This window comes from Adiantum capillus-veneris, chromosome 12 (genome assembly GCF_014529385.1).
Source record: "Adiantum capillus-veneris isolate H3 chromosome 12, ASM1452938v2, whole genome shotgun sequence".
NCBI lineage: Eukaryota > Viridiplantae > Streptophyta > Polypodiopsida > Polypodiales > Pteridaceae > Adiantum > Adiantum capillus-veneris.
In genome coordinates, this window is record NC_140942.1 from 148,083,169 (window position 1) to 148,108,917 (window position 25,749).

The 25,749-nt window shown below is 45.3% G+C and overlaps 1 protein-coding gene across 5 annotated transcripts in view; it reads right to left on the reverse strand.

The window, feature by feature from the left end:
- Positions 1–25,749, reverse strand: part of LOC147446658 (protein SABRE-like) — a 268,711-nt gene that overhangs the window by 149,915 nt on the left and 93,047 nt on the right. For all 5 annotated transcript variants that reach the window (XM_086525848.1, XM_086525849.1, XM_086525851.1 and 2 more), the window contains 2 exons: positions 24,518–24,612; positions 24,058–24,414 (listed from right to left, as the gene is read on the reverse strand). In XM_086525848.1, the coding sequence (XP_086381974.1) occupies positions 24,058–24,414; positions 24,518–24,612 (452 nt within the window). The remainder of the gene's footprint in view (positions 1–24,057; positions 24,415–24,517; positions 24,613–25,749) is intronic.

Genomic DNA, 25,749 nt, shown 5'->3' on the forward strand with positions numbered 1-25,749 from the left:
GCAAGGTATGTAGAGTATTTTTCCATCTCAAAGCTTTTTTCATGTTGATACTCTCTCAGCCATAGTTACCCGGAACGCGGAACGGGAACGGCAACGGGATCCCCGCAGAACGGGGGAACGGCTAGGGGTCCGGAACAGGAACGGCGCAGAACGGGAGGTATAAAAAACACCCAAATAGTGCATTTTTTAGCTCCTTGTGTTTAAATACAAGGAGTATTAGAGTGCTTTGACTTTAATACTCACAAAAAACTCATTTTGAAGACCATTCAACCTTGCTATGACTAGATGATGAGAGAGAGAGAGAGACTCGAGAGAGTGAGAGGGAGAGGGAGAGATTTGAGAGAGTGGGAGGGAGAGGAAGAGAGCTTGAAGGCCTAAAGATTTGAGCCTTGAGAAAGAGAGTCTTGAGAGGGAGAGATCTTGAGAGTGTGAGAGGGAGAGAGCTTGAGCCTTGAGGATTAGCTTGTGGAGAGAAAGGGGGAGGGGGTGCATTTTATGAGTCCTTGAGGCCTTGCACACTTCAAAAAGAAGCCCAAACATTTACTTCAATTTTTTCAATTTTTGCCAAATTTGTGTGTAGCCATTGGCCGTTCCAGGGGAATTCCGGAACGTTCCGGAACGGCCGTTCCGGTTTGCACTGGCCACCCGAAACGTCAGACGTTCCGGGACGTTTCGGAACATTCGAGAAGGGAACTGCCCCCCGGAACGCCGGAACGGGGGCTAGGGGGTGTTCCCCGGTAACTATGTTCTCAACCCCTCAGAGCTTCTACACCTCGGCCTCCACCTCCATGCAGCAAGAGTAGAGACCACCTCGGCCCCCGACTTGCCCACTTGCCCGTCTAATCGGCCCATTTTGTGCTATTGTCACAAACGGGAGCGCATAACAATATAAAATAAATCGGATAAATAAAATTTATCACTTAATACTGAAGCCAGAGAATATAGAGAGAAATAGAGATAGAACGAGAGAGATAGAGAGTGAGAAGATCAACACAGTACTAGGGACCAGCAGATGGGCTGACCTCCCCTCCCCTCCCCCCCCTAACAGTATCTTTACTGAGGAGAAGTCTATACAAGCACTTGAACCAAACGTATTACCACATTCGTTCTAGAATCAGACTCGATGGTTCCCGGAAGCCTCAGCTTCCTATTCCTAGGGCAAAACGAACTTCCGTTCCTTATTCCGAATCCTCGAGAATCAAGGTTCTCGCCTCAGGATCTCACCTTCCAGACTCGGAACATGACATCCCTGCAACTCTTTTCCAACTCTGTTTCCAGAATCCTCTTGCAGAATAACTCTACTTTCCTTGGACGTGAAGTCCTTTCCTTGGGAATCTAAACTTTCGGATCACAATTCAAGAGTCTATTACTCTTGGATTTGTGGATCTACTTCCCAAACTCAGGTACAAAACCCTTGGGCTGATGTATCTCTAGTTCCTCAGAGCGCTTTTCTCCTTCAGAGGCTCGTGCCTTCCTCTATTCCTACTCCCTCTCAAAGAGGAAGTACACCTGCAATCACATACTCGGAGATCATAACATGAAAATCATTACCTTTACAACTCGACGCTCGAAACGCAACTCGGTTCTCGAAAAGCAATTCCTCAGAAAAGGTCTCGTTGGCTTAGAGAATCCGCTCTTCCAATCCTGCATACAAAAGAGGGGTGCTCTCTCACAAACTGCTGACGTGTCAAAGCCCTGAAGAATGGAGCCAACTTAGCCTAAACCCTAAGTGAAGAGGCAGAAGCAGCAGAAGATGAACCCGCAATTCACGCTGGCTTGCTGACGTGGCAGATTGTACGGATTTCCAAAAATTGCGTTGACATGATGACGTGCCAGACTATACAAATTCCCCCTTTTTCCCTTGACTGCTGATGTGGAAATTGTACGGAATTCCGTGATTTACGCTAGCAACTTTTTGGCATTGCTTTTGGACCAAAAGCTTTTGAGTTTGAAGGCTTTTCATGTAAAACTGCTTTTGGGGCCTAGGGCCTTTAAATATAAGGCTACGGCCCAATTCTTTGGCATGCTTTCTGGAGAAGGTGCAGAGTCTGGAGTACCGGCTTGTACAGTGTTGATGCAATATAAAGAAATACCGAAAGGGGGCCAAGGTTTGGGGCGAATACTCTCTGGGGTGGAAATCCGCCACTCCGTGCCGCGTGTCATCTTTCTCTTTCAATTCAACTGTTATTGAAGTGCTAAAAGTCTATTCAGTCTGTTCTATTCTATTGGCACGTGGTGCCCGTTTTGTGACAATGGTATCAGAGCATGTGGCGTGTGCTTTTTTGAAAGTATACCGGTCCTACAATAGAGCAGACATAGCAAACAAGAGACTACTGGAAATTGTTATTTGAAGTATCTTGGGGTCCCGACCCTGTCTTACTTGTCATTCCCACCCTTACTTCAAGATGTCAAGATTGCTTTTTAAGTTTGTATTTTGTTTTGAGTTCTATTTGAGAACTTGTTTGGTGATCCTGTTTGAAATTTGTTTGCAATGGATGGTATCTATGTTTAACCTGTTTCGGTGCCGATTTGAAATGTTTGACTCTAGTTTCAATACTGGTTTCATTGATTGGTGATTTTACTCCCGTGTGGAGAAGTGAGAAATATTGTCTTGGTATTGTTTGAATCTCGAAACGATGCAGGCCGATGCTTGGGGAGCGTTCCGTTGTATGCTAGAAAACCTTGGAACAACGCACGCCGATGCCTAGAAAACCTCCGAACGACGCAGGCCGATGCCTGGGGAGCGTTTGGTTGTATGCTTGAACCTCCAAGCGACGTAGACTGCGGTCTGGGGAAGCGTTTGGTTGTATAGTCCTTTGAGCTCATGGCCCGGACCTTTTTAGGTTATTTGCAGGGGGAGTGACGAGGTAGTCGTTGAGTAGCTTCATACCGCAGACCGTTTGTCTCGGGGGCGTGCTCAGCACCGCTGTTTCTTGTGTCTTGTAACATGCATATGTAAGCATTTGTGTTGCATTGTGATGTGCCAACCACTGAATATTCCTAATTGGATGAGATTGCCTGGGTATGTAATTTTAGTGCATCAAGACACTCGTGGAAGATCAGTGTGGTCTAGGTGTGATGGCTAATTTAACTACGCCGGAATATCAAGAGTTCCAATCTGGACGAAAGGAGAAGCCAAGTCCTCGATCAAAAGAGCCGAAAGGAGAAGCCAACTCCTTGATCAAAAGAGCTGAAAGGAGAAACTAACTCCTTAACAAAAAGAGCAAACTGATTGTCCCTCGAAATGTTCCTCCGAATGACCCTCGGAAATTTTTGAGCTAACTTGAGTTGTTTTGCAAATATGTTGTAATCGCGGACGATTACTCTCTTTCAAGAAGGGGAGATGTCACAAACTGTTGACGTGTCAAAGCCCTGAAGAATGGAGCCAACTTACAGATGCTGGCCGAGGGGCCTTAACCCTAAGTAAAGAGGCAGAAGCAGCAAAAGATGAACCTACAATTCATGCTGGCCTGCTGACGTGGCAGATTGTACGGATTTTCGAAAATTGCGTTGACATGATGACGTGGCAGTTGTATGGAATTCCATGATTTATGCTGGCAGCTTTTTGGCATTGCTTTTGGAAGGCTTTCCATGTAAAACTGCTTTTGGGGCCTCGGGCCTTTAAATATGAGGCTAGGGCTCATTCTTTGGCATGCTTCCTGGAGAAGGTGCAGAGTCTGGAGTACCGGCTTGTACAGTGTGGATGCAATATAAAGAAATACCGAAAGGGGCGCCAAGGTTTGGGGCAATACTGTTGGGGTATAAAGCCCAATGTGGTCGCCCAGGTAAGTGGGCGGGCCGCCAGGTATGTACACATATTCTTTTGTTAAAACCTAACAAGAACTCACTATGCTCTACACATTACAGTAGAGCGAGTTCACCATATCGTCGTGCTCTTCTTCTCGCACTCTCTCTCGCGTCGCACTTCCGCTCGTACTCCTTCAACTGGTACTCAGATCGAGGCTCGGGGCAGCACTGTAGGAGGCTAGAGTCACCAGCTCAAATTGGAGTGAAATTCGACAGGCGAAGACACGGCCCCAAATCCTGTGGGCGGGCCCGAAGGGCTCGGTGTTCTCAGAATTTCATTCTGAGGTCATTTCGGCCACCGTTCGGCTTCGACAAAGGTCTGCGCAGGCCATTTTCGACTACGTGGTCTCGGCAGGTGCAGATCCGACTCTGCAAATTTGGGGTTTTCGGCCTACGACTGTAGGTACTGAGGATATCGACACTCCCAGAGTGTTGATTTGTGGCTGTCTGCACATCGAAGGACGGCTCACAGTTCTTGGAGGCGTGTCACATACGACACGGGCGCATCTACACACAGACTGTAGGCGACATCCACTAGTTTATCAGGTAGCTTGTGTTTGCTTCTTGATATTCCAGATTTCATCCTGACATTGCAGATACTTCCACATGGGATGGATTGTCAGAGATGATGTATGTCTGTTGAGGGTTTGCTTGTTGTGAGTCACGCAGCAAACAACCGCCGCAACGATTACAGCATATAGTGGGAAATTTGTGTATGTATGATTTTGTGGGAAGTCTATGTATTGTCAGATTTACTGCAGCCTTTGTTGAGGGTCGAGTGAGGTTTTATTGAGCTGGGGGATTCTCGAATGTTGAGATCCTTTCGGTGATACAGGTCTTGGAGCGATCCCTCGAGCACCCTTAGATAGGCAGCTAGGATGTATTGACTGTGAGTTAGACAGTTGGGATTGCATCTTTGCTTTACTGCCGTTGAGGCATTGTCGCAATCTATGCTTACAGGACAGTGACAGGGCAGTCAGAGACAGTACATGTGCAGGACAGGTTTACCCACAGCTTACAGTGTCAGAGAGACAGTGTTTTTGAGCTGTTTTTTGGTCTGTTTTTAGTACACCAGAGCCATTTTACAAAGGAGACTCTGCCAAAATTTCTGCAGAATCTGAAGCTTTCTTGGTTCATTTGACAGGTTGATATTGGTTCAGAGGTCAGTTTACAAGGGAAACTCTGCCGAATTTTTCCCAGGAAAGTAAACTACTGTGAAGCGTAGCTATGGCTGGATCACAGGACACTGCTCTTTACAATATCAAGAAGCTGGATGGAACCAATTTCCCATTGTGGAAGAAGCAGATTTGGCACGTGTTGGTACAAAAGAAGCAGATAAAACCTATAAAGTTCAAGGGGATAAAACCAGAAGATATGGACGAAGATGAATGGAGCGAAATGGATGAATTGGCACTTTCTACCATTATGCTGACTTTGGCAGAAAGCGTTTACTTCAATGTAGCAGACGAGATGTCGGCTTATCAAGCATGGTTAAAGCTGAGTGATCTTTATGAGAAGCAGAGTGCAGCTTCACAGGTATACTGGCTTAAGAAGCTTGTTGACTTGAAGATGAAAGAAGGGACACCTATGTCCACTCATCTGAATGAATTCAACACAATCTATAGTCAGTTGTCAGCTCAAGGTCTCAAGTTTGATGAACCTGTTAGAGCTATGTTCCTGTTGATCACATTGCCGGAAAGTTGGGACAATTTTCGCACAGCTTTGAGTAATTCTGCACCTCCAGATGGTTTGAACATAGCAGGTGTAGAAGGAAGTCTGCTTACTGAAGAAACCAATAGAAAGACAATGGAAAAAGGCAAAGGAACAGCCTTAGTTGTCAAGGGTAGGACCAAAGAAAAGTACAAAGGTGGAAAGAAGATCAGTCTCGTAGCAAGTCCCGCAGTGCTAAAGGCAAGAGTGACATAGAATGCTACCATTGTGGCAAGAAGGGTCACATGAAAAGAGACTGCAGAGAATGGAAAGCAGAAAAAGGCAAAGAGAAAGCTGAAGACCATGGTGAGAAGAACAACTCCTCAGTGAAGATTCAAGAAATAAATGTGACAAACAATGTTGCAGAGGATGACAGTCTAGTGTCAGGAGACATCTACTTCTTGAAGAATACAATGGACTCAGCTCTTCTTACAGCATCTGATGGAAATGCACTGAGTGACTGGATTATAGACTCAGGGGCATCACTTCATGTGTCTCCAAACAAGGAGTGGTTTACCTCTTATGTGACCACTAAAGATCATGTTCGGCTAGGCAATGGGCAGACGTGTGAGATCTTAGGTGTTGGAGATGTTCAATTGAAGTTTCAGAATGGCTCTTCTTTCACGCTGAAGAATGTGAGACATGTTCCCGCAATTACAAAGAGCTTGATCAGCACAGGTTTACTTGATGATGCTGGCTACTTCACCATTTTTGGACAGAACATGTGGAAGATATCCAAGGATTCTATGACAGTAGCACATGGAGTAAAGTCTGGAGGACTTTACATGATTTTTGTATCAAATGTCTCTAAAAATGTAATCAATGTAACCGAGCAGCCGAACGTTTCTTTGTGGCATAGCCGGTTAGGACATATGTCCAAGAAGGGAATGGAAATCTTGTCTCGTTCTGGTTATTTGCCTGGTTTTTCATTTAATGATTTTGAATTCTGTGAACATTGTCTGTATGGTAAGCAAACACAGCAGCCACATAAGCATAGAAGCAGTAGAAGAGATACACAGTTGGCACTTGTTCATAGTGATTTGTGTGGACATATGCCTAACCTATCTCTAGGGGGAGCTTCTTACTTTGACATTTATAGATGATTACTCGAGGAAAGTATGGGTTTACTTTCTCAAGCACAAGGATGAAGCGTTTAGTGTTTTCAAAACGTTTGTGACACTTGTGGAGAATCAGAGTGGCAAGAAGCTTAAATGCTTACGCACTGACAATCGTGGAGAGTATGTTTCAAAGGCCTTTCAGGACTTTTGTGAGTCAAAAGGTATAAAACGTGAACTTACTGCTCCTTACAATCCTCCTCAAAATGGTGTTGCTGAGAGGATGAATAGGACCGTACAAGAGAAGGTCAGAAGTATGTTGTCTAATGCACAGCTGCCAAATGGGTTTTGGGCTGAAGCTGTATCACAGCTGTTCATCTTATAAACAGATCTCCTAGCAAGGTTTTGCAGAAGGATTCAGTGCCAGAGATGGTATGGTCAGGCAAAATGCCCTCATACAAGCATCTCAGAGTCTTTGGCTGCGAGGCATATACTCACGTTCCAAAAGAATTTAGGAACAAACTTGAGCCAAAGAGTAGAAAGTGCATCTTTCTAGGCTATGGTAATTCTGGTGAGATAGGGTACAGACTTTGGGATCCCGAATCCAGAAAGGTTGTCCACAGCAATGATGTTCACTTGAATGAATCCAAATATCATTCTAAACCAGAGAGGGTTGAGGAGATTAGAAGAGTTGTCTTCCAAGAAGATGGACCTGCACGTGCAAGACAAAATGTCAGGGCTCAAGAGGAGCAAGGACAGGATAGAGTGGAACCACAGGTTGTGGCTGAGCCTGAGCCACCTATTGTGCGTAGATCTGGACGTGTCACGCGACCTCCTGATAGGTTTGTTCCATCTATGAATTATGTCATGTTGATTGATTGCAATGAGCCTTCATGTTACAAGGAAGCAGTGCAAATGAAGGACTCCGGGAATTGGCAATTGGCCATGCAGTCAGAGATGACAGCTCTGCATAAAAACCAGACATGGAAGCTAGTTAAATTACCACGGGGCAAAAAGGCTCTACCCTGTAAATGGGTTTACAGGTATAAGATCACCGCTCATGATAGTCAGCCAAAGTACAAAGCAAGGCTTGTTGCCAAGGGCTTTAAACAAGAACAAGGCATTGACTTTGATGAAGTCTTCTCTCCGGTGGTCAAGATGACTACATTGAGATGCTTTCTTGCATTGGTTGCCATATTAGATTTGGTGTTGCACCAAATGGATGTCAAGACAGCGTTCTTGCATGGTGATTTAGACGTGGAAATTTACATGCAGCAGCCAAAAGGGTTTGTTGAGAAAGGCAAGGAAGATTGGGTATGCCAGTTGTTAAAGAGTCTTTATGGCTTAAAACAATCACCGAGGGCATGGTACCATAAATTCCACAAGTTTATGCTTTCTCAAGGCTACAAACGTAGTGAGTTCGATCACTGTCTATATACAAAGAAGGCTAAGGATGGCAGTTGGCTGATCCTTATTTTGTATGTGGATGACATGTTGATTGTTGGCAAGCACTTGGAAGAAATTTCAGCTTTGGAGTCAAAGATGGCAAAATCGTTTGACATGAAAGACATGGGTGAGGCAAGTCATATACTTGGTATGCGCATTGAGAGAGACAGATCAAAGAAGTTGATTTGGTTATCTCAAACAGAGTATATTGACAAGGTTTTGCAATGTTTCAATATGGAGAAGGGAAAGGCATTGAGTGTTCCATTGCCACCATATGTGAAACTTAGCAAACAAGATTGTCCTGTGTCTGAGGAAGAACAGGCTGAAATGGATAAGATTCCATATGCGTCTGCAGTGGGTAGTTTGATGTATGCAATGATTACTACTCGCCCAGACATTGCATTTGCAGTGGGAGTAGTAAGTCGATACATGTCAAACCCAGGCAAGAAACATTGGGAAGGCAATGAAAGGAATATTGAGATACCTGAAAGCTACAAAGAGTATGCGTATATGCTATGGGAGTCAGGAGCTAAGTGTAAAGGGTTTTACAGACTCAAATTATGCAAGTGACTTAGACAACCGAAGGTCTACGTCAGGGTATGTCTTTACATTGGCTGGTTGAGCAGTATCATGGCGTTCTAGATTACAAGATTGTGTTACTCAGTCTACTACAGAGGCTGAATATGTTGCAGCATCAGAGGCATGCAAAGAATCAATTTGGCTTAATCGACTAGTAACAGATTTGGGAATCAAAGAAGAGATGCCTGTGTTATATTGTGATAGTCAAAGTGCTATACAATTGGCTCGCAATCCAGTTTATCACTCAAAGACAAAGCATGTGGATGTGAAGTATCATTTCATCAGGGAAATGCTCGAGGATAAGCAACTTCAGCTTGTCAAAGTTCACACCACAGAAAATCCTTATGATCTACTTACAAAAGGACTTCCCTCAGAGAGCTTTGAGCATTTTCGCAAGCAGTTAGGTGTAGGGTAGTACATCACTTCTCTACATCTCTTGTATATTAGCTTGTATAGTAGCTTCTCTCACACTTAAAGTACCACATTGGACTTTAAGTGGGAGGTTGTTGGGGTATAAAGCCCAATGTGGTCGCCTAGGTAAGTGGGCGGGCCGCCAGGTATGTACACATATTCTTTTGTTAAAACCTAATAAGAACTCACTATGCTCTACACATTACAGTAGAGCGAGTTCACCATATCGTCGTGCTCTTCTTCTCGCACTCTCTCTCGCGTCGCACTTCCGCTCGTACTCCTTCAAATACTCTCTGGGGTGGAATTCCACCACTCCGTGTCACGTGTCGTCTCTCTCTTTCAGTTCAGTTGTTATTGAAGTGCAAAAAGTCTGTTCAGTCTGTTCTTTTCTATTGGCACGTAGGCCTATCTTGTGACATGCTCTCGGGTTCCTTCTCGTAAATCAGCCCCATCTACGAGGTTGATGGGCTGAAAACAGAGAAAAATAGCAGCTTGTAGCGACCGAAACTCGCTCCGTAGGCACTTCTTCGCGATGGAACTCGCGCACTAAGTCTTGGCGTCACCCGGTACACACAGGGCAGCCATGGGCATCATCAGCGGCTTCATCTTCATAGCTGAAATTTTGCAACAGCACCTCCTCTCACCCAGCACTGGCTGTTTTCTCCTCTTGCACTGCAGCCCTTCGACACCCTTTTGCCCTGGCTGCTGCCCTCTTTTTAAAAAAGAAAACTGGTGGCCTTACAAATATTACTGTTCACAACGCTCCTGTCATTACTCTAAATGACGCACTAGAAATGTCTGTACTCGGATGTCTCTAGTGAGAAAAACCCTCTCACTAAAATTTCCAATAATTCATTTAGAATTATTTTTCCAAGCGAGAAAACCATGTCACTTCAAAATCCAATAATTCATTTAGAATTATTTTTTGAGTCAAATAAAGCCAATTTAGCAGCAACTACAGATGCAGGGAATATGGGCAATACTAAAGCAAATGTCCCCTCCTCGAACGATCTCCTCCTTGTCGTCATTGTCCCGAGGCTAAGGATCAACTATAGTAGGATTGTCCCAAGCAATGGGCATCCACGTCTTCAAGCCCGAGTCCAAACCAACAAGACTTCACGTTTCCAAAGATCGACCTGATAGCGGTTACCACCATCCCTTTACCATCATCTGTTACTCATGTGGCTACCCTTAAGGAGAAGCTGCAGCAAGTGGAGGAGCCCGCTGGTGTCCTCACTTGGGCACAAAGAGCAACCCTCGGCCTCAGTCTTCTTGAAGGTCCAACTCTTCCATCCCCACTTTCACAACCTGGTCTACTTGCAGCAACTGACAAGCCACCCACTGATGCCAAAGGCCAACCAGCCTATCTAATATGGGGCCTTCTTGGAAGCAGTGGTTGACTTGCAGCTGATCAAGGTACCAGAGAAAGCCCTGATCAAAGGGAAAAGCCTATAGCACAGACGAACACCTTTCAGCAAGTGTCACTTTATGACATGCTCCGGCTCGATGCAAATCTTCGAAGCGACACCGTTACAGTCATTCAATCTCTATACCCCCGTACAGGGTCTAGTGGCGAGCACCTCCCAGTAGAGCCCTCTGAGTCCTACATGATCTCCTATCCCGTTCCTCCCCTCACTGATTGCAGGAGTCCTCGTCTGGCGGTGTCTATTCTAGGGCAACAATTTTCAAGTGTAATAAATGATGGTGGATCTGGGATCAACCTAATGTTTGAATTTACTATGCTGGCATTAGGTCTCCCGCCTACCAAGCCCGCCGCATTCACTATGACTTTGGCAGACCACACGACTGGCTACCCCTTGGGCAAAGTAGACAAGGTGCCTCCACACGTACACAACTTCATGTTCAGCTTGCATTTTGTTGTGGTTCATCTTCCCCAAGTTGAGGGCTGCTTTCCTTTGCTCATCGATAGACCATGGTTGCGGCACACTAAAGCACTACAGGATTGGGGAAATGATGCAAGGTGGATGCATACTCCTAGCTCCCCAATGAAACCCATACGACTTGACGGAGATATGGATCCAGTTGTGCATCATAGTTCTTTGTAAGTGGAGTCCAACCCCGAATTGGAACAGGCTACCCCACCTGACGGGCAAGGCGAAGACCTGCTGGAGTGGTTGGAAGCTACCAAGTCTATGCCATGCTACATGGTCTCTATCAATCCTTGCCTAAGGATACACCCTCATAGTTTATGGCTACGAGTTTATATGGAGAAAGCCCTACCAGTTTATAGCTCTCTGCAGCACTTTCCACGCACACAGAGTCCTCTCCCTCAGCTCTCAGTTCAGCCCATCCTCTATCTCTTCACGATTTTCTTGCTCTGGTGGCCGTGAAGGCCGTGCAGAGGCTGCTAAGCGTGCCGCAGAGGTAGAGTGCAACAATAGGAGATTGTGTGCGTCCCTGCGGGGAATAGCCACACTCAGTCAAGGGCAATACCGGCTGCTCATGAAAAGTTCAGGACTCTAATCCATTCCAGAAGCAAATTTCAGCCAAGGAGAACTCGTGTGGGCATTCCCTACGCAAGCAGATGTCAATAGGAACTTCTTCCGCCCAAATAATTCCAGCACGAATCAAACATAGCCGTTCTCGGCTACAGATATGATGAATGTTAGCCGAAAGGTATTGGGACATGAACAGTGAATTCCGTTTCAGGCTCACGTGCTTGTAACAGTCCAGAAATTAATAAAAATCTCCTTCAAGGGAGAGGACCAGCCAATCTTTTGCTCCTTAGTGCTGTGTCAAAAAAATTTCTTGTTTTTCTCAATGTAATTTCGTGCAGAATCCTACGAAATACAGTAAATTAACTTCAAAATATTAAGTATACGCTTCCGCTTCTGTGACATTTGCACTCCTCTAAACCTGCATCTCTTTTCTCCATGTCTTCATTTCTGATTCAATGTTGGAGATATGCATGGAGGGAAGCTTATTCTTGATTTTGCTACCATGGGTGAGGTTGGGGATGACATGAGAGAGAGAGAGAGAGAGAGAGAGAGAGAGAGAGAGAGAGAGAGAGAGAGAGAGAGAGAGAAATGAAATGAAATGTTATATTAACGTCTTCAAAAGGCCAAAATGACCTATGAGACCAGAAAGTTACAATGCGGTGTATCTGATACAAGGTCAAATTAACAAAATAAATTAAACTAGGATAACAAAATATAAATATAAATACTGCGGGATCCTAAACAAAGCAGTACAATGTGAAGACAATATGGGAGGGGAGTAGAGATCCATCTTCATCTGCACTCTGGACGACGAAAGAGTATGGCTTGAATCTTTTTCCATAGACTCCTTCGAAATTGTGTAGCTCCTCTCCTCCCTCGGGGTCGTCTAGATCTCTCTAGCTCCAAAGCTCGGTCTATGAGAATGCCAGTAGTGCGGGTAGACCTCTCCACCGTCGCTGGTTGCTCCTCTGTCTGTTCTTCTGGGTGTATAGTATCTAGTGTAAAGAAATCTGTGATTTGTCTCTGAGGATGTCTCTCTTCACCTCTCCTCAGTAAAGTTTCTCTATGCTTGTGTAACTCAAGTAGATAAAGCCCAAGACATCTTTGATCCTCATAACTCATGACCCTAGATAGAGGCCCAAAACCTTCTCTGAATAGACAGTGAAAACGACCTCGTATCTCATAGTACACTGTGCAATGACATATGTAATGTACTTCTATCTCTGGCTCTAGATGGCATAAGCGGCATAATCTGTTATTTGATGGTGTCCCTCTGAATCTACCAGTCTCAATCTCGAGCTGATGTGAGGACGTGCGTATCTGGCCAATGGCACAACGCAAACCATGCGAAAGATGCGTGTCCATATAGCTAGGTCGAATTACAAATCCATCCCCCGTGAGGTGGAGAAGATGCTCTCTATAGAAAGCCATCTTTGTGCCCAACTCTTGTAATGGCTCTATCCATGTCCTCCTCGTGTCCAACTCGATCAAATCCTGACGGATGAGTCTATTAATCTCTACCCGTGTCAGAGACCTCAAGGGTGCCTGAAGAGAGTATTGAAAAGGAGGCAACTTGTCCATGGTGAAACCATGTGTCTGAAACCATGATGTCATCTGAGCATACCAGCATGATGTATCCCCGTTAAGAGCTAATTGTCTGGAGGACTCTAGAGCCACCCTGGCATATCTGTCTCTGGTAGTATCCCACAGACTGTGTACAAAGGAGACTGATCTTGTGAGCGCCTCAATCTCCATAGGGGGGGCAGCTAATTCCGCTCGAATGATATCATGCGGTACAGAAACCTTGGCTCTAATCAGCCGAGAGATCATAGATACCAGGGGCTTCTCCATACGCCTCCACCCATCCTGGCCTATAGAAGGTCCCCAAACCTGCACCCCATATAACATAGTAGAGGCAACCAAAGTATCAAAGAGCCATAACTTTGTCCTAGGTTCCTGGAACTGAACCTGTGAGCACATCCTCTCCATTCCTCCCAGAGCCGCACCAGCTCTAGTTAGTCTAGTCTCTGTTGCTCTTCTCAAGGAAAATCTCGGCCCAGTAAAGACTACCCCCAGGTAAGTGTATGCATCAGTATACTTCAGAATCTCCTGACCATATTTGAAAGTGGGTACTGATCTCCTGACCCATTGCGGTGTGGTGTTAAACACCATAACCTTGGTTTTACCTAGGTTTACACACAATCCACTATCCTCTGCAAAATTGCGTAGTGCATCCAACTGTCGTTGCATACCTTCTGGTGAGTCAGATATCAGCACAATATCATCAGCATATAGCAACAATGGGATCCACGTCCCTGGCAGCTGTGCACCTCTGTCACCCTCTCTATCGATGTAATCAGACACCTCATCAACATACATACCAAATAGAGGAGGAGACAATGGGCAGCCCTGTTTCACTCCAATGGTAGAGTGAACTAAATCAGATACCCCTTCCAGAGTACGTACCCGTCCCATCACTGATCTGTACAAGGCCATAATCCCCCAAATCACCTCTATGGGCACCCCCATCTCCTGCAGTCTGCGCATCAATCGAGCTCTTGGTACCATGTCAAATGCTTTACGAAAGTCCACAAAGCTACAATATATTCGTCTCCCATGTGCTCTGCCCTCCTCAATGATGGCCCTGAGTGTCAGAATATGATCAAGAGTGGAGAAACCCCTCCTGAAGCCGGCTTGACCCTTTGCTCGTACCCCCTCGCCCTCTGCCCAATTACTCAAGTGTTGCTCCAGGATGGATGCATACAACCGTGCCAATGTGTGTCCAACCATGATAGTGCGGTAGTTCCCAGGCTCTGTAGGGTCACCAGCCTTGAAGATGGGCACAATATTAGACAATCTCCAAGTCTCACGTAATCCCTCACACATGGCACGATTGAACAACACTGTGAGAACCTCCATCAGCATATCCCTGGCATGTATAGAGTGCTCCGATACTAGACCATCATGATCATATGCCTTCCCGGTCTTCATTCTGTCGATGGCCCTTTTTACCATCTCAAGTGTGAAGAAAGTGCTCGTAGCTGGGCAAGGCTTGGTAGAGAGAGAGAGAGCAATGAGATGAAATGAAATGTTGAATTAATGTCTTCAAAAGGCCAAAGTGACCTATGAGACCAAAAAGTTACAATGTGGTGAATCCGATACAAAGTCCAAGTAACAACAAAAAAAATACTATACAATCCTAAGCTGCTAGATGTGAGCTAAGAAGCTAGCTGGGCTTGTGTAGGATATGAGGAGGCAAGGGGTGGCAGGGGGTGAAGTGAGTGGGAGGTTAGGACAACACAATGTGGGTGTATCCTCAGAAAGGGCTAAGATCCAGCATTGGTCGCTAGGGATCTCATCAATCTCCTCCAAGATAAGTAGTCTGACCGAGCGACATGCATGTCGGGCCCAAGTGATCTGAATCCTCTGATGAAGCCTCCGTCGATGATGTGTAGTCCTTCGTAGTCGCGGGCGTCTGGATCTCCCTAGCTCGGTCGCTTGATTGATTAATGTGCCTCTGGTGCGAGGAGAATGTGAGCTCTATTGTGATAGTAGCTCCTCCGGATGTCCAATGTCTGCTCTAAAGAAGTCTATGATCCGAGACTAGCTAGCCTCTCCTCTCATCAAGCTCTCTCTATGTCTGCACAGCTCGAGCAAAAACAATCCCAGGCATCTCTCGTCCTCGTACCCCATGACACTAGAGAGTGGTCAAAAGCCCTCTGTGAACATGCAATGGAAGCCACCTCGTATCTCATAGTAGACTGGGCAGTGGCATGTGTAGTGCAACTCTGTCTCAGGCTCCATGTGACACAGGGATATTCCCAAGCTCCATAGGGTCTCCTGGCTTGAAGATAGGTACAATAGTAGATAAGCTCCAAGTATCAGGCAAACCCTCACACATGACACGGTTGAATATAACTGCTAGATGCGCTGCGAGCAGATCCCTAGCATGTATAAAATGTGATCATATGCTCTCCCAGTCCTCATCCTATCAATGGCCTTCTTCACCATCTCGACGGTGAAAAAAGCACATGTATGTGGACACGGTTCGGGGGAGTCGGGAAGGGGAGGCAATCCAGGAACTGTGACCAAAGATGTTGCTTACTGGCCCCACGCCTCTGTAGAAGTAATGATTGGGGGCGGGGGGGGGGGGGGGGGGGGGGGAGCTCACGAAAGAGTCGCCATGCCTCATCTGAGTCCTGACTCAAGAATAGTTGCTATAAATCCTACTCTAGTCGGGCATAAAATGCCCTCTTCTTCCACTACACCAAGCGTCGAAAGCCAATCCGTGACTGTGTGAGTGATGTCCCCCAAGAGCACCTCCCTTTGAAGTCTAGCTCTCGTCTCGCGGCATTCCTCATCATACCAGTTGTTTTGTGGCATGCTCCTAGGGCGCCCTCTCTACATAGGTTGGGTGTGTGGGTATGCCTCTGCTGCTGCATCATGCAATGTATGTGTCAATATAGTAGTAAGCTCCTCTAGAGGTCGCCCTAGCTCCTCAGTGCACACACGTCTATAGATCCCATCTATGTATACAGAGTGTATCTTCGCGTGAAGGTGTAGCGAGTAGGGGCTGCTACCCGTCGCCTCTGTGCTACACTAGACAGGAAAGAGATGGTCATTGACACAAGGGCAGGTCTTGGTCCAACCGTAAGATCCTGGATACTAGAGATGAAGCTCGGCTGTGCCATGACATAATCCGTTGTGCTGGCTCCATGTCTGTGTGGAAAGCATGTAAGACCTCCCGCAGCGGGAAATCTCTGTAAGCAATTCAAGATGGCCAGTCCATGTGCAGTCCCCATGACTATCAAGTGTCGTCCATACTCAATATGCTCCACATCCTGTGATAGTCTAGACAAGCCCATCTCTGCAACATATAGCTCCCTCAGCATCTCCTCTGAAGTATCATAAAATATTGTTTGGTGGTGGGGAGTCCTAGCATTGAAATTCCCTAGGATGATAATGTCACCATCTCTAGAGGACTCCCATATGTCATCATCCAAAATTGAAAAGGGGGACTGTCCTCTGGGTGGTGCATATACTTACGTACTTGGGGGAAAGTAGCAAATAGCAATGTTGAAATATTTGCCTATCTCTGCTCTCAAACTCACCCACATGTATCTAGCTTACCCATCCCTACGAGCTATATGTATCAATGGCTGCTGCTACTCTTTGAATAACACTGCCACTCCCCCTGAGCCCCGCCCTCTGTGCTCTGATCGTGTCTCCTGTCTGTATGCTGTCTCCCATCTGTATCACTAACGTGAGGCATAGACTGCCCAGGGGCTTGATGTGTCTCAGAGTAGAATATGATGTCTCTCCTAGTAAAACTATCCTCAAAAGCACCCACATCAAGGCGCATAGATCCATTATAATTCTAGGTAGCAACTTTGAGTGTGGTCCCATAGGTCTCGCACCATCATGTGGGGTGTTGCTTCAATATCAAGACTCTTCCCTCTCGATAAAGGCAATCTTACCTTTTTCCCTTGCCGCTCTAATCTCTGGCATTACCTCCTGCATATGAGCGATCTACGAGAGCGTAAGGTCGTCCCCGAGAAAGATGCCCGTCTTCTTAAGAGTTAGTCTCTTCTTCAAAAAGTCCTCCTTCGCTTCCATGGAGGGAAAATAAAGGATGAGAGCCCTTTCTTTCGAGGTTTCCCCATTGCTTCCATTTTCCTTATTGCCCACTCTCCAAGCTCGCATGTGCATCGGCTCATTAACCCCCATCATAGTCATGAGTTCTTTTACCTCTTCGTCCACATTATCTTTGTCTTTAAGGCCACAAATTCTTACATGTAAAGCGCGCAAACGTCTTCTTTGCTCCTCTTCTAGTATCAGGTTGATAATGGTGGGTGTTGTCACAAACTGCTGACGTGTCAAGTCAGTGAAGAACAGAGCAAACCTTCATATCACTGCCGAGGGGACTAAACCCTAAGAAGAGCAAGCAACAGCAGAAGAAGAAGAAGTCCTACCAACTTATGCGACCCCGTCCGATGGGGCCCAAGTGACAAAGGATTAAAATAAAGCAGGACCACACACACACTGAAAGACTTGCGTAGCAACTGATGACATGGTAGCTATACGAAAAAACCCGGAAATTGCGTTGACATGATGACGTGACAGACTGTATGGATTTTCGCGTTTTGCGCTGATTGCTGACGTGGCAATTGTACGGAATTCCGTTATTTACGTTGGCAGCTTTTTGGCATTGCTTTTGGACAAGAAGCTTTAGAGTTTGAAGGCTTTTCATGTAAACTGCTTTTGGGGCCTGGGCCTTTAAATATGAGGCCATGGGCTCATTCTCTGGCATGCTTCCTGGAGAAGCTGCAAAGTCTGGAGTACCGGCTTGTACCATGTTGATGCAATATAAAGAAATACCGAAAGGGGTGCCAAGGTTTGGGGCCAATACTCTCTGGGGTGGAATTCCGCCACTCCGTGTCGCGTGTCGTCTCTCTCTCTTAATTCAACTATTGTTGAAGTGCTAAAAGTATGGTCATTCTGTTCTTTTCTATAAGCACCTGGTGCCCATCTTGTGACAGTGGTGTCAGAGCATCACGCGTGTGCTTTTTTGAAAGCATACCGGTCCTACAAAAGAGCAGACAGAGCAAACCAGAGACTACTAGAAATTGTTATTTGAAGTATCTTGGGGTCCCGACCTTGGTCTTACTAGTCACTCCCACCCTTACTTCATCGCGCATCGGGCGCGCTCCTGTCTTCATCGCTCTGTCTTACAGGGCATAAGCCATAAAGAACCCAAGACATGAAATTCATGGATTCAGCAGAATATTTGAAGTTTCTGCTCGACGAGCTTCACGACATTCTTTCGCGGCAATATCAACAGAATCTTCTGATGCTGCAAAGTTTTCAACAATTTTTGAACTACATGTTACCCCATCTCATGCCCCAAGTGGTACCTCCTCCTCCGGCACCAGAAAGTACGAGAGCTCCCAACCGGCAACCTTCTCAACGGTCTGTTCCAATTGTAAGAGTCTTCAGGAATATGATGCAACCATCTGACCTTCATCCAGTGCAACCGCCTTTGCCAGTGCCATTGCCCCCACCTCCACCACCACCAACACCACCGCCATCGCCACCAAGCTACAATGGTTGGAGCCCATATGGATACCCTTATTATCCATACCTGGGATATGCCCCTAACCAACCCAAAGATTTCAAAGATGGTGGCACAACAATAAAATTTTTCATTTTTTCCGGGGTGAAAGATCGCAAGAAAGCATTGCAGTTCCTACAACAATTCGACAACATCTATGCTTTGGGGAACTATACAAAAGAATCCAAGATTTCTCGAGCAACGAGATTCTTGAAGATAATGCTATGCAATCATGGAATTCAATCGCGACACAAACGCATGCTCCAAGGACCTGGCAAGCTTTCAAGACAGTTTCTGCACGTAGTTACATGACTTCAATGTTTGAAGTCCGGATTTTGGCAGAGTGGGGCAACTTGAAAATGCTTGCCACCGAAACCATGGACGACTATAACCAAAGGTTTCTCGACATGTACCTTCCGGTGTCCTTCTTTAAGTTCATTTCCTTGGAGGACCAGTGCGAGCGCTACACCACTGGACTACCATCACCATTGCAGGAATATTGTCTCTCCAAGCAAGTCTCTACTATGCAAGAGCTTATGCACCATGCCGCGGTCAGCTACAAGCTCATGAAGGGAAAGTTGGAGGTTACCACAGAAGAACCTCTAGCCACTAACCAAAACTCCCGGCAACAACGAACAAATTCTCGGGAATCCCGTGAAAACCAGCCTCAACGGTCTCGTCTGACACACCGTCAACGAGACACCTTGTTACAAGAAGGCTGATGCTTCGAATGTTTCCAAACCGGGCATACGTTCAATACATGTCCTAGGCGAGCCTCGACGTCCTCAGTGCAACCTTCTGCTCCCACATCAAACAGATCCCCGGAGCAACCTCCGACCAAGAGGACTAGACTTGCTATTGGACTAGTACCCGATATTTATGGTATAGACCTCGAGAGTTTTAAGGAATTATGCAGAGCTTACAGAAAAGTCAACGGCTTGAAAGCCCTTATTTTCTTTGACCCTGGAGCTATGGAGAACTTCATCCATCCAGAATTCTTGAAGCAGATTCACTTTGATTATGATGCAGAGGGTGGAGAAATTGAAGCTTAGCTACCCACCGGGCAAACATAGAAAATGGTACCGCTCATTGGTGCTCTTCCAGTGACTATACAAGATTATCATGGAAAAGCCGATTTCCACATTATGAAGTTGGGCAATTGCGACGTTCTCTTGGGCATGCCCTGGCACAACAAGAATGATGCGACTCTCCGGGTTCGGAACCGAACCATCACCGTGATGCAAAAGAGCAAGCCAGTTGTCCTCAAAGTTCGATCATCCGAACGAAGTCCTGAATGACCTCTCTAGTTGTTTTCTCGTTAGATACTTTTTAACATTGTTTGAAATTTGTTTGAAATGTACGCTATCTATTTTAAACCTGTCTTGGTGCCGATTTGAATTGTTTGACTGTGGTTTTAAATACTGGTTTCAATGATTGGTGATTTTACTCCCGAGTGGAGAAGTGAGAAATACTGTTTTAGTATTGTTTGAACCTCGGAACGACACAGGCCGATGCCTGGGAAGCGTTACGTTGTAGGTTTGAAAACCTCACGACGACGCATGCCGATGTATAGGGAGCGTTCCGTTGTATGTTAGAAAACCTCCGAACGACGCAAGCCAATGCCTGGGGAGCGTTTGGTTGTATGCTTGAATCTCCAAGCGCGGTCTAGGGAGCGTTTGGTTGTACAGTCCTCTGAGCTCATGGCCCGGACCTTTTTAGGTTATTTTTGGAGGGAGTGACGAGGTAGTCGTTGAGTACCTTCATACCGCAGACCGTTTGTCTCGGGGGAGTGCTCAACGGCGCTGTTTGTTGTGTCTTGTAACATGTATATGTGAGCATTTGTGTTGCATTGTGATGTGCCAACTACTGAATATTCCTAATTGGATGAGATTCCCTGGATATGTAATCTTAGTGCATCAAGACAGCCGTGGAAGATCAGTGCAGTCTGGGTGTGAAGGCTAATTTTACTACGCCGGAATATCAAGAGTTCCGATCTGGACGAGAGGAAAAGCCAACAAGCAACAGCAAAAGAAGAAGAAGTCCTACCAACTTATGGGACCCCATCCGATGGGGCCCAAGTGACATAAAGGATTAAAACAAAGCAGGACCCACACACACACTGAAAGACTTGCGTAGCAGGTCATGTTGTGGCAGCTGTACGGAAAAACCCAAAAACTGCGCTAACATGATGACGTGGCAGCTGTACAGATTTCTGCGTTTTGCGTTGACTGTTGACGTGGCAGTTGTACGGAATTCCGTTATTTACGTTGGCAGCTTTTTGGCATTGCTTTTGGACCAAAACTTTTGAGTTTGAAGGCTTTTCATGTAAACTGCTTTTGGGGCCTAGGGCCTTTAAATATGAGGCCATGGGCTCATTCTCTGGCATGCTTCCTAGAGAAGGCGCAAAGTCTGGAGTACCGGCTTGTACCGTGTTGATGCAATATAAAGAAAGACCAAAAGGGACACCAAGGTTTGGGGCCAATACTCTCTGGGGTGGAATTTCGCCACTCCGTGTCGCGCGTCGTCTCTCTCTTTCAGTTCAACTGTTATTCAAGTGCTAAAAGTCTGTTCAGTCTGTTCTTTTCTATTGGCACGTGGTGCCCGTCTTGTGACAGGTGTGGACGTTGTTTCCTTGCGTTTTCCTTTCTTGGCAACTTCGATCCATTTCTCGACCTCATTCGCTCTCTGTTGAGTCTTTGTAATAACATCCACCCAAGAAGTCGTCATTTCTTTGTGCTGCTCTTTCCCCTCTTTGATGGCCCGCACTTGCTCTTTAATCGCGTTGAGTATTTCTATTATCGAGGGTTGCTATTCTTCCACTTCAAGTGTGTTTCCAAATTGCACCTCGACAAGCTTCTTCTTGAGTAGCACAATCTCTTCATCTTGGGCCGTCACACGTTGTTCCAGTGTGGTTATCTTGCCTTCTTGGAGCAACACGCGTTCTTTGATCATCTTTATTGTGCCCAAGAGGTTGCGGTTGATCTTTTTAATGGTCTCGGCCATTTCTTCTTTGCACTTTTGAATGGCATCCTCTAAAGGGTCAGCTTTGTCATTCTGTTTCCTCATGCTTAATAGCCGCCAAAAGCAAGAGGGAGAGAGGGGTTCTTGCGGTCAAAAGAGAACCACACTAAGCCCACAGTATGCATACATATATTTTCCACATCATGCATACATATGTATTCTCCAGATCAAGCCTACATTTCTGCAATTTACAAAAGTTTTCCAAAAATTCTGAAAATTCCCCAAAAATTCTCATTTTCTGAATTTCTGAATCTTTTGACTTTTCCTGATTTCTGCGCACTATAAGTGTGTCTGTCTGAGCAGGGACGGGGGAAACTTGTACGACCTGTGGCGGCAAAACCTTCTCGCTGAGAGCTATACTGACCAGCTACGCATAAGCTTCCCTGCTGAAACACCCACTCAATCCCCAATGTCAACGCTCGGAACCACAGCCCACTGCGGGCCTTGCTAATCACTGCAAATGTGTCAAAGGGACTAGAGCCCTGCTGAGAGCAATCTGCTCCCGCAACCTGGCTCCCTAGTAACAGCTCGCGGCTCCCTATCGGGTCAGCGCGCGGCATCAACTAGCCCACACAGGGGCGCTGGGTGACAGCCCGCAAAGGGAGTGGATGAGAGAGAGAGAGAGAGAGAGAGAGAGAGAGAGAGAGAGATGGTGTGGTGCAGATATACTGTACGCACTGCTTGCGAGTTCAGCTTCACCTTTTGTTGCCTTGCCTGCTGCTTCACCTTGCGTTGGAGTTTCAGTACACAAGCAACCTCCCAAACCAAGCTCCCCTTGCTTGCAATAAGCAAGCACCCCCTCTGCTTGCAAGAACCAAGCCACCCCCCTGCTTGCTTTATCTTGTAGCGCTGCCTTGCCCTATCTTCGGGTTCCCTCCTCTCCCTCCACATGTGATGGGTTGCCGCTCTGGAGGAGTCAAAAGCTTTGGAAGACAGAGAGGTAGAGAGAGAGAGAGAGAGAGGGAGAGAGGGAGAGTCGGCACTTTTTCAAACAAGGTGAAACCTCACTATGGCCTACATAACGCTATTGATAGGAATTTAATAATAAGTGGCTTCTTTGTGAGAGAAACAATGAGAAAGTAACACTAACAATTCAAAACATTTTTTGTCACAATAAGTATTATGTTTTTTGAAAATAAGTGTAACAATGAACTATTCAAGTTACAATATATTTCAAATAAATAAAAGATAATAACTAAAAAAACACTTGGAAACATTGTAAAAATTTGAAAGGACAAACAAAGTAAAAGAGGATGGGAAAGATTGTGTGTAACCCAATACCCAATGCCCTCTTTAAAGAGGGATGTAAACAAATGTCAACACCCTCTCACAAAGGCCTACAAAAAATAGTTCTTAAAAAAAAAAACTTATCATTAGCTTGCCATGTGGCACTAATGAGCAAGCTTTATCCAATGGTTCACAATTGCACCCGAAATGCAACACTTTACTAAGGACTTGTGCAGTCCAAAAATTCATCTAATACCCCTCTTGCCCACACTGGAGGGGGTTCTCACATCCTCCCTCCCTCAAAGAAATCAAAATGTCCTCGTCTCCAGAAATATTGTGAAAAATCATTATACAGTTTTTTGTTCATCCTTCTAGGTGGCATCTTGAATGGGGAAGCTATGCCACTAGACAAGATGTCCACGGCTGAAGGTAGGAGGGACATATGTTAACCCAAAGAACATCACTGTAAACATGAAAATTATATCCTCTTCTCTTTACCCTCATCTGGTAATATGCAGATTGCAGTAAAACTTTGTGAAGATTTTAGACCCATGTAGACGGTCAAGCAACTCATCAGTCCTTGGAATGGGGTATGTTGTTTCTAATGTGAAGATTTGCCTCAGTAATCAATGCACAACCTAAGAATACCATCCTTTTTATCTTACCAGGGCAATCGACGGCAAACACTAGGTTGAATGAATCCTTGCAGAATTGTAGCTCATGATTTCTCGGATCTGTGGGCCCTCCTGGACTATGCCCCTCTTATGACACCCACATTTTGATACCTGATGGAGCTAACTAGATAGTATGCATGCCATGGTTATACTCCCTGAGCACATAAATTTTCCCTCATAGTTTACAGCTCAATCACCCCATATAACCATGTAGTCTTTCCCGTTCTCTCAGCCAAATTGTAGGTGTATTTTCATTGTGTATCTTTGTCTTTTATCCTTTGCATAAATCTGCCTCGTTTGCCAATTTTGCCTCTAGAAAACGTTTTTGCAAAGGCTGACAAGCAAGAAAAACCAATGAGGCAGCATTCAGAAACTAACTTAGAAGAAAAAAAGTTAGCAACTAAAATTTTTCTAAGCTTAACTACTTTTTTGTCAAAAGTGTTATTTTTCACGGTAGCTTCTAGTGATATCACACTTCTGACATCTTAAGGTAACAGCACAGTTTTCCACTTTCCCAGAGAATTTCACAAATTAAGCTATGTTATGTGGACATATACCTTGACATCTGAAGCCTCACTTTTGCAACGGGTATACTGAAAGTACATTGCACAAGGCAGGAACACACGTTCCAGCAAGGCTCCTGTTCTTTTCACCTTTTGAGAACCGCTTGGGATTCTTGGAAGCCATTGCAGGCCCGCTCCAGGATCAACATCAGTAGGTGCAACATGAGCTTGCACTTGTTCCAGTAAAACTGAAAGTTCTCTTCTGCTCCATGTCACTTCTGGTATATTCCCTGACAAGTGATCACCACCTGATCGAAGAGCCTGAGCTATCATTTCAGGCCCTACGTTGATTATTGAGCGGAAAGACCGAGCCATGACTTTTCCACTGGCTGCCGCAAGTAGAAATCGTCCCTGCAAATTCAATCACACCAAGACTGAATCAGTCAAAGACAGAAATGCCTACTGATTTGTCCCTTCATAGATAAACTCCATGATGATATTTCAGAAACACTACCCTTGCTTCCTCCGACTGCAAATTGAACTGAGGCTGAACTACATTCACCATAAAATGCTTCGTGCCCTCTTCAGCTTCGTCTTGTTCCTCGGGCTCTGGAAAAAATGAACAACTTATCGAAGTTACAAGCTAATTTGGAGATAAGTAAAAGCGCACTATCCTAATTATGCTACGACATTGATCACTGCCAAACAAACATGATCGTGACAGCAATATTTTTATGAAGCTCCCACCATTACAGTGTGAACCATTGTTGATGCACAAAAGAAACATGACATTACTGTAATGACTTCACAATGTGCAATATGGTAGATACAAAGAATCATTTTTCAAATCCTAATAAAACTTATGCAGCTTGTTTATTTTCAAGATGGCACAAGGTAGTAGTAGCTGAAATAATGGGCTCATTACCCTCTAGAATAGGTACCCAAAAACAAGTCCAAATAGAGGCCAGTATGGCTAGTTATCTTTGAACACAAAGCTTCAATACACATGGTACACATGCAAGATATGCTAAAATGAGAGCATGGCGATATGCTCCGTATGTAATGTGATTTGCGAGCAGCTTTATGTATGGTTGGTTGTGGACAACTGCATACGTATGGCTGATTGTAAACAGTGATTGGGACGGGTCTTTTATCAGATTTAAATCTCTTTTGGTTATGTATGGTTATGCAGAAAGTGTATTTGAGAAAATTGGAGCCTGTGTGAGGGTCGAATGAGGTTTTTCAAAGCCTTGCCTTGGGAGCTTCAATACTTTGGAAAGGTGGACTAGGTACTGGAGTGTCACAACCTGCTAACGTGTCAACCACTGAAGATGAAGGGGGTCAGGACTCCTTGATCCTAACCCTAGCCAACCTACAGATCCCGGCCGAGAGGCCTAAACCCTAAAAGGAGAAAAAGGAGAATAAGTTTTCCCAACTTACTGAAGCTGAACGAGAGGCCTAAAGACATAATGGGTTAGGATTCAAATCCTAACACAACCAACTTGCAGAACCTTCATCGAGGAGCCTAAATCCTAACATAAAGCAGAACTCTCACACACAACACACACTTTTTTTTTTTTTGTAAATCTCTTGGATTAATTACAAGTGGGAAGCCTCACCACGAGGACCAGAAAGATCATATATAGCATAAACTCGGAAGTTATTCTAACAGAGAAGCAAACTTCCAAACTAAAAGCAATCATAGAAAAGTGTCAATGTCGAGACATCTATGTCTACAACAGTCAA